This window comes from Octopus bimaculoides, chromosome 7 (genome assembly GCF_046866305.1).
Source record: "Octopus bimaculoides isolate indiv1 chromosome 7, ASM4686630v1, whole genome shotgun sequence".
In the NCBI taxonomy this organism is placed as follows: Eukaryota; Metazoa; Mollusca; class Cephalopoda; order Octopoda; family Octopodidae; genus Octopus; species Octopus bimaculoides.
In genome coordinates this window covers 57,595,234-57,605,233 of record NC_142934.1, presented here as the reverse complement: position 1 = coordinate 57,605,233, position 10,000 = coordinate 57,595,234, and the positions used below count along the sequence as shown (strand labels likewise).

Below are 10,000 nucleotides of genomic sequence, written 5' to 3'. Positions count from 1 at the left end.
TAAAAAGAGAGGAGAGAGGGGTAAAGTGTGTAGTGAAAGGAAGAGACTATTGGCGGGTTTGGTACAACCGGTATATATGGTATTATTAAGGTGGTAAATACGCTATTAGAAATAGCGACCACTTGGTCCAGTTGTGAGGGTAGGATGGACGTTTCACTAACACAAAAGTTAATTTTCTGACATTACCTGACCAGGTAACCATGTATTTTGCTCTCACCTGTGCACGCGGCCCTTTCGACCAGGTAAAAAAAAAAAAGTGTTTTATATTTCTATTTATTTATTTATATATTTAGTTTATGTCGTGGTTATTGTTGTATTGTTGTCGTTGTGTGTAAGGGGGAAAAAAAATTTCTTTGCTTTCAGTCTAAGTTTTTGACACTAAACTAAACGTACAAACAAAGGTTTAGCGTTGTCGAGTCAACGAGTAAGCCTCTACATGGTCGCGCGACTTGCTAGAAATAGTAGCCAAATCCTCCTTCTTGTAGCAACCTTACTATATCAGAAAAGATAAGTAGATTATGACATACACACACACACACACACACACACACACACACACACACACACACGTAGATAAACACACGCTCATATTTGAATGAATGACTAAGAAATAATTTTTATCATATGTTCGTCATACATTTAGGTCGGTTGAGGCTGTTGGCAACTTTCACATGCAAAGTTTTTATTCAATAGTCTCGCATTCAGAAGCCAAGTAAAGAAACAGACTACAAAACCTCTCTGGTGTTTCCTTCACCATTAACACACGTACACAACGTACAAAGGGAAAATATCTAACAAGGGAAACATCGAACAAATGAATGAACGGAAGTTTTGGAATAACTATCATTCCCCACGGGGGTAGGAAAGGGATAACAGAATTGGAAACTAAACATGCAAAATACTGAAATTATTTTGGGAAAAAAAAAAAAAAAATCTCTCAGAATCGTAATTCTCGTAGTAGAAAATATGGTCCTACTATAAATGCAAGGAAAAAAACAAACCCAATTCCGTACCCCTTTTCTTGTCCCATTGAGGTTGTGATAGTTATTTCAAACCGTCACGGTTACTGTTGTTATCATGACCGTGGTACATATGGATCCAATGACCCGGTTTACAAAAGACAGTCTTTTGAGTCCAGTCGCTCCGCACAAACCGGTAACACAATCATATCAAGGTTAATAAAACCAAAATTATAATATATTGAAAGGCTTACTGAAAGATAGGCTACGCTAACTTAGAAATGCTACTAAGCAATAACAACACTGGGTCAAAAAGGAAGCATAAACAGAAAGCATGTACGTGTTCGCTCGATCTGTTAGATTTAACTGTCAAATCATCTTCAAATTACGCCGGACTGTTTAGAGGGAAAAAAAATGATAATAATAAGGTCCAAGCCGGAATGCTATTGATCAGACTACGTCTATTTGATTAGTATCGTTTTGTACTTAAACGATTAAATGAATAATAAACGACGGAATAGTCACAACACGAACGGCGTTGATTTAAGGCCCTATCCACCAACAGCGCAGATATAGGGCTTAACAATGACAACAACCTGTTTCCCAAAACATTCAATTAGATTTAAAGGTTACCCTTACGTAGCTCGGACATGGATATATATATATATATATATATATATATATATATATATATATATATATATATATATATATATATATATATATATATAGGTTATGAGCGATAGAGGTGTCATTTAGACCCAGAGGTTTCAGGTAATGCTGAGTAAGTGCTATGGATAGACCATAGGTTCGGTTCGGAGATTATGCTGATATATATATGTGTGTATATACATACATACATACATATATATATATATATATATATATATATATATATATATATATATATATAAACAATATATGAGTATATGCATATATATGTACATGTATGTACATACCTTCATCTACATGTACACATAGATACATAACTGGGTACATGACGTGACAAAAGAACATGGACAAAATGATAAACAAGGTACAACAAACAAGCAAGCCACATAGAAACATCTCCTTCATCAGCTGCCACCATTAAAACACTGGCGTTTCGATATATATTTATGTATATTTGTGTGTGTGTGTGTGTATATATATATATATATATATATATATATATATATATATATATATATTTATATATATATATAATATATAGTAGTTGTATGCTGTCAACTTAATGTGACAGTCCCATGAAAGGAATAACATTACTGCTATTTAGCCCTAGGAAGCAGCACCGCTTCCTGTCGGCCTTGACACGTTTCTTGTGTCCTTATGTTTACAAGGGGGAGACAAGCACCTCCACTTAGCTAAGCCTGCATCCAAAGACATGTTTCTGAGTCTTTGCTCGTCATCAGTCTGGAGTAGCAATGGCCTGCTAGTTGGAGATGCCTGTCAAGCTCTCGTAAACATATAATAATTCTAATGCACACACACACACATATATCTAAACACATATTTGTATATATATATATATATATATATATATATATATATATATATATATATATATATATATATATATATATATATATATATATATATATATATATATGAGGTAAGAAGAAAAAGAGCGAAAATGCACATTTTCGCTTTTCTTCTTCTTACTTTCCCCATATCTTTTCCACATGTAGTTTCTATTTTCTTTTTGAAGCATATTTCTATTGTGTGTGTGTGTGTGTGTGTGTGTGTGTGTGTGTGTGTGTGTGTGTGTGTGTGTGTGTGTGTGAGTATGTGCGTACGGATGGATGCATGGATACAAGTATGTATATATGTATGCATGCATGTATGTATGTATGTATGTATGTATGCACAGTCTGTGACAGACCATGTCTGTCCTTGGCTGGCCTCAAATCTCACCTGCGAACCCATGGAAAACAAACCTCATCCAGCTATTCTGATTATATGTCTGTGCACACGTTTGAATGTGGTGTGTGCCAGAGGGTTTGCAAATCCAATGGGGGTCTTAAAAGACGTGTTAGGATCCACAATGAGCAGAACTTACTTGCAGGTATTGGTAGTGCAAATCAGAGGTGCAATCTGTGTGGGTGTTTTTTCAAAACACAGTCTGGTTTAAAAAGCCACATCAGACGCCATGAAAGGGCTAAGGTGTAGGTGCAGGAGGTGGTCAAACTCTGCTTAAGGAGTAGACAACCACCATGTGTATCTATGTATATATATATATATATGTACACATACATACATGAGTGTGTGCGTGTGTTTGTGCACATACGCACACGCACACGTACACACACAAAGATGAAAGGTGCAGTAGTGAGAGATTTGGTTAGTTTATCTTGTTGAAAGTGAGATACGACTTTCAGTATTTGAATTATGTCAGCAATGCTGTTGACTTCCTGATGAAATGCATGATGATTGTCACTCTTCCCCTCCTTTATAATATACTGTTCTTTATCATAGTCAGTGTAGATTCGTAAATTGCTATAGGAATATGTTGTGAAATTGATGATTTGGAGGGTTGAGTTCGCTCACTGTTAATGTTACTCCTACGGTACCGTTGATGGTTTAGAAGGCTGCGTGTTCGTATCACGTCGGGGTCACCAGTGTAAAAGGTTTGATAGTTGTCATAGAGACTTTTTACTTTTAGTCTCTCTCTATCACCTTTCAACAGCATTAATATATGAAGAGACATTAGAACAATTAACAACATAATAAAAAGGTTTTATTTATGATGATACTTGGTTTCACAATTCCTGTCATTCAGATTAGCAGCCGCTGATTAAATTGTAGTTTGGTAAGGGAAGGTTAAGGGCTTCCTTGATGCCTGCCAGAGAACAGTGTAAAAGTGCTTCGTGGAGGAGCGAGTTGTTGTTACGTAGAAGGTCTCAGCTCAACCCGCTAACAAAGTGAAACTCTCTCTTTAAGTACCAGTTTTACTACGCATGCGCAACTCGAGGGGCTTCCGGTGGTGAAGTCCCTTGCGCATGCGCAGAATAGTACTTCCTCAATAGCGGCTATAATTTCGCGCCACTACAATGGCATCAAAGAGTTACCGCTACTACACGCCGTCGCTAACGGGGTACACTGGGCGGTACTGTCCCCTCATTATTCAATGGTGCACCCTCAGAATTACAGTGACACACTTATTTCGAAACACCACTTTAGCATTAATACTAATTTGTGCCCACCCAGAATATTCTGAAGTAACCCCAGGCCAATCGTATAATCAATTATTTCACTTGTGATTGTACAACTGGGTCACTCTTGACGGTACCCTTTTGATGATGTTAGTGGTACAGTGAGGCTACTGTCGGTGGTATAGCTAAGTCACTGAGTAACTAATTATGGTACCCTTAGGTGCTGTTAGTTGCTGTTAGTTGCTGTTGATTATAATCTAGGTTACTCTTGTTATAAGTGGGACACCAACAATGGTATAACTGATTACTGTTGATGATACCCTTTGGGTGATATTAGTGGCACAGTGAGGATAGAGTTGATTACATAACTAAGTTACTGTTGGTATAACTACTGGCTCACTGTTGATAGCACTTAGTCGGTTATGATGACGAGGATTCCAGCCTGCTCGTGAAATTAACGTACAAGTGGTTGAGCACTCCTCAGACACGTGTACTCTTAACGTAGTTTTCAGGGAGATTTAGTGTGTCGCAGAATGTGACAAGGCTGGTCCTTTGAATTACAGGTACTACGCATTTTTGCAAGCTGAGTGGACTGGAGCAACTTGACATAAAGTGTCTTGCTCAAGGACACAACGCACCGCCCGTCTTACGATTGTAAGCCGAATACCCTAACCACTAAGCCACGTGCCTTCACACTTTTGATGGTATCACTTGAGTAATGTTGGTGCTGCAACAAAGGCACTGTTGATGGAATTATGACATAGCAGGTTTTACAACCGTGTCACTGGTGATTGTCCCACCTGGATCACTTCTTTTGTATTTGATCTTTTAGTCTAGGAGGGAGGACAGTGATCATGACCCTTTACAGAATCTCTGAAAGTGTAGGTGCGTGTGGGCGGGTGAAGGTATCCTCAATCCAGAGAATTGGCTCTGACCCTTCCAAGAGAGACTCCGCTAAAGGTGTTCAAAGTGTCACGTTACACCGGATGATGGGTGAAATGTAACTTATAAGTGGGCCATGGCGGGATTTGAACTCAGAACGCAAAGGGCCGGAACAAATACCAGAAGGCATTCCGTCTAATACACTAACGTTTTCGACAATCCACTGCCTAAGGAAGGCTGAAAAATAGAGTCGATCATAAGCATTTCAATCGTGACCATCCTGTTCTTTTCTAACACGCAAGGAACCCAGTATCACTTACACTAACAAGTCTTTTTGTCTTAAGACTGTGGGCTATGTTTTGGGTGAGATCCGACTGTTTCTAAAATGTTGAGTGACGTTATAGAACGGCCATGGGCAATCTACGGCCCACAAGACTTTCTTAAAGGCACGCCTAACTAAAAATTACCATTAATTTTTTTTAGTAGTGCGGCCCGCTTGATGATGAACTGTGTCGCATGCGGCCCGTTTCTCGAAAAATGTTGTCCATGCCTAATGTAGAGACTTCCTCGTTGGCTCTCGTGGAGAAAGTAATTTCAAGTAGGAATGGAGGAAAAGTATTACGTAATTTGGATTGATTAGGGAAGCAGACATTATTATTGTATGGGAGCAGTGGAAGAACAGCGGCGATCCTTCGTGTACTATAGAGTGTCAGAATGAGGAGCCTCTTTATTAAGATCAAGAAGAAAGGTTGGGTGGATGTATGACGTCATGTACCAATAACGAAGGATTGCCGAAACGGCTAATGGTTATAGTAAGTGCTCGTGAATGAATTTATGACTGTCATCTAAACGGCATTCTTTCGAATAAGATCTAGGAAATTGTTAATTGTTATTGTTGTTTAGCCTGAGGTCATAGTCGTTCAACAAAGCCTATTTTCACAGCGTGACGAAATATGTTTATTAAACATATGGTATATGACTACTTCCGTGTACATATTTATTCATAACGTCGCTGTAATGGTTGGAGTTGTAGTTCACTAATGTCTAGATGACAACCTTGTGTCATTATTTTCTTCACATTTCAAACACCCGAACCTCAGTCCGCGGAAGCCTATTCGTTAGCCTAGAAAAAAAAAAGTATGATTATTAAATAGTATACGTAACTTCCGCGTATATGATGACCCACAATCACGGTGTATTGGTATGCCATATATATATATATATATATATATATATATATATATATATATATATATTAGAAAAAATTATAAGGTACTCAGATATCTGGATGGTTGTACATTTACAGATTTTTATTAATATGTCAGTGGCTGTGTGGTAAGTAGCTTGCCTACGAACCACATGGTTCCGGGTTCAGTCCCACTGCGTGGCACCCTGGGCAAGTGTCTTCTACTATAGCCTCGGGCTGACCAAAGCCTTGTGAGTGGATTTGGTAGACGGAAACTGAAAGAAGCCCGTCGTATATATGTATCTATATGTATGTGTGTATATGTTGTGTATCTGTGTTTGTCCCCCCAACATCGCTTGACAACCGATGCTGGTGTGCTTAGGTCCCCGTAACTTAGCGGTTCGGCAAAAAGAGACCGATAGAATAAGTACTAAGCTTACAAAGAATAAGTCCTGGGGTCGATTTGATACGACTAAAGGCGGTGCTCCAGCATGGCCGCAGTCAAATGACTGAAACAAGTAAAAGAGTAAAAGAATAAATATTAGCGCTTGCACCTATTCTTGTAGGATTTTCAAATTTTCATATTTAAAAAACTTACATTTATAAAACATGTGACATATTAATAAAAATCTGTAAATGTACAACCATCCAGATATCTGAGTACCTTATTATTTTTTCTAATATATAATTCCTGTACATCACCTCCAAACCTTCCAATATATGTATATATATATATATATATATATATATATATATATATATATATATATATATATATATATATATATATACATATATATATATATATATATATATATATATATATACACACACGTACATACATTTTATTGGCCACTGCTTTAGTGCTGAACACCAGGTTTAATCAGATTTTATATTTTGGAGTCTTCCGTACCGTAATAGAAGACGAAGACCAGTCAATTACATTAATATTATCGGGAGATACTACACACAGTGTGAAATTCGAAATCCATCAAAGCTAATGGGACATAGATACCTGGTGAGGCGTGGTGAAACGCGTCTTGATCGTAGCTGCTTGATAAATAATAATAATGATCCTTTCCGACCACGGACGAATTTGAACTCCGGACGTAAAGACGGGCGAAATACCGCTAAGCATTTTGCCTGGCGTAGAAACTGCCTCAATAATAATGATGATAATAATAATAATAATAATAATAATAATAATAATAATAATAATAATAATAATAATAATCCTTTCTACTATAGGCAAAGGGCCTGAAATTTTGGGGGAAGGGACTAGTCGATTACATCGACCTCAGTGTTTCACTGGTACTTAATTTATCGATCTCGGTAGGATGAAAGGCAAAGTCGACCTCGGCGGAATTTGAACCCAGGATGTAGCGGTGGGCGAAATACCGCTAAGCATTTTGTCCAGCGTGCTAACGATTTTGCCTGTTCGCTACTTTAATAATAATAATAATAATAATAATAATAATAATAATAATAATAATAATAATAATAATAAGAAGAAGAAGAAGAAGAAGAAGAAGAAGAAGAAGAAGAAGAAGAATAGTAATTTCAAATTTTAGTTCAAGGTTAGCAGTTTTTTGCGGGGAGGAAGAAGTCGATTACATCGACCCCAGTGCTTGACTAATACTGCTTTATTTCATAGACACCGGAAGGAGTAAAGGCAAAGTTGACCTCGGTGTGGCTTGAAGTCAGAGCGTAAAGAGCCGGGACTTATGCTGCAAGACATTTTGTTCGGCACTTAAGTAATTCTGCCAATACACTTTCTGATGTCAATTATATAAATTCCAAATACAGAACTGGAGTCGATATCACTAAATTTTGCGTTACTGATGAATGTGTTCTTGTTTGAGCGCATTTTTTGAATGTTAACTACTTAGCTATTGAATATGGCCAATGCTACATTTTTGTCTAAATGCTTCATCACGATAAAGAACAATTAGAGTCAACAGAATTTGCTTTGTAATAGTTAACTTATTACTGTGGACTTAAAAGACAAGAAACCATTGGCCGCTGCGATGTGTCTTTGTTATTTAAAGGAGTCAGAATTCCAATTCTCTAAATGCCGATATTTTCAGCATAATCACTTAATCAAAGGCTTTAGTGAAATTAATTATGCAACCAACACTTGATCCAGGAAATATGTTCACTATGAATTTGTTGTTTTTAGAAACAAATCTTCCAGGATTTTCTATATATAGCTGATTGCATATCGTTTTCTTCTTATTTCCAGAGAATATATTTTAAATCTTTTACTCTTCCACCAAAATTCATTTAGTTTATGGAATCAACTTTTTTCTCGGATATGTTCTAATAGTTGCTATAAATTTGGCAGCATTATGGGCTGAAAACAATAACCTAGGTGACTGAGAACAAATACCTTCTTGTACTTCTGTTTATAAATATTTTTAGGATCCACCCTGTTAACTTTCTTTATGTGTTTCTCTATTTTCGTAATATGTGCTTGAAATGATGCGTTTTTACTCGTTACAAATACAAGTTCTCAAGCAGCTTCTGACTAGGGGATTGCAATTTCTTTCGGCCTTGTGTATCCAAAGGTAGCAGTACCTTTGGAGAAAGAGGGTTAATAGCGGACTAACTGAAACTTTGTTGAGTTGAATTTTTTTTTCCAGCTATTCTGTATACAGCATCATAACTAAGTATAATCAGTATAGCTTGTAGTGGAGGTGTACTGAAAGGCGAAAATAAATCTAATAAAGGTTTTACAATAACGCCTTCAAAATGTTTACACTTGTAATAATCTCCCAAAATAGTTGACTCTTCAGAGGATGTACCTCTTAAAAAGATAGCCTCCTGCCTTATAGACCCTTACCTGATTTTTGGGCTATAGCAAGGTCATAGAGTTTGTCGAAAAACCTTGTTAGAATGCCAGCTTAACTACATCAATATATGACTAGTTGGAAGGCGGCAAGCTGGAAGAAACGTTAATACGCTGGGTGAAATGCTTAGTGGTGTTTCGTCTGTCTTTACGTTCTGAGTTCAAATTCCACCGAGGTCAACTTTGCCCTTCATCCTTTCGAGGTCGATAAATTAAGTACTAGTTGCGTACTGGGCTCCATCTAATCGACTGACCCCACCAAAAAAATTTCGGTCCTTGTGCCTAGAGTAGAAAAGAATATATGACTAGTTAAGTAGTAACTTTAGTATCAATGCATACGCGAAAATAAATCTGTACAGGTTATGAAAATCCTTTTATTGGAAAACTAAGAGAAGGCTCTCTTAGATAAAAGCAACTTTTCGACAGAGTTACTGGTCATCTTTATTGTGATTATATCTGGATATTTAACTATGAACACGTATTAGTGTCTACGAGTTGTACAAGTTGTACGAGTTGTATGTCGCTATAATCCTGTGACGTACATATGTCTCATCCTCTCAATTTGTTCATTGTTCCTTATTCTTTCAAAAGACCTTTCGTGATGGAGAAGTGACGATGTATGAAAGAATTACCCGGTTAGAAGCACATAGTCACGTATCTGTACACTACGAGTGAAGGTCTTTTCAACAATAAATAATGAGACGCCTATCGTCTGACATGTAGGAGTATATATATATATATATATATATATATATATATATATATATATATATATACTACCAGAGATACCCGGCGTTGTTCGGAATTAAAATAACAGTTTCTTTTATTGTTTTACTTGCTTCGGTCATGTGACTGCGGCCATGCTGGAGCACCACCTTTAGTCGAAGACATTGATAACATGATTTATTCTTTGTAAGCATAGTACTTATTCTATCGGTGTGTTTTGCAAACGGCTAAGTTATGGGGACGTAAA

At 37.0% G+C, this 10,000-nt stretch overlaps 1 protein-coding gene across 5 annotated transcripts in view; it reads left to right on the top strand.

Annotated features, from left to right (window-relative positions):
• The window catches only part of LOC106879046 (apoptosis-stimulating of p53 protein 2), a 252,795-nt gene that overhangs the window by 17,117 nt on the left and 225,678 nt on the right, over window positions 1-10,000 (top strand). For 3 of the 5 annotated variants that reach the window (XM_089355357.1, XM_089355354.1, XM_089355353.1), the window contains exon 1: window positions 33-242. The exons of the other annotated variants lie outside the window; for them this stretch is intronic. In XM_089355357.1, coding sequence (XP_089211483.1) covers window positions 201-242 — 42 coding nt within the window. In that variant the 5' untranslated portion in view covers window positions 33-200. Of the gene's footprint in view, window positions 1-32; window positions 243-10,000 lie in introns of those variants that run through there. 5 annotated transcript variants of the gene reach the window in all.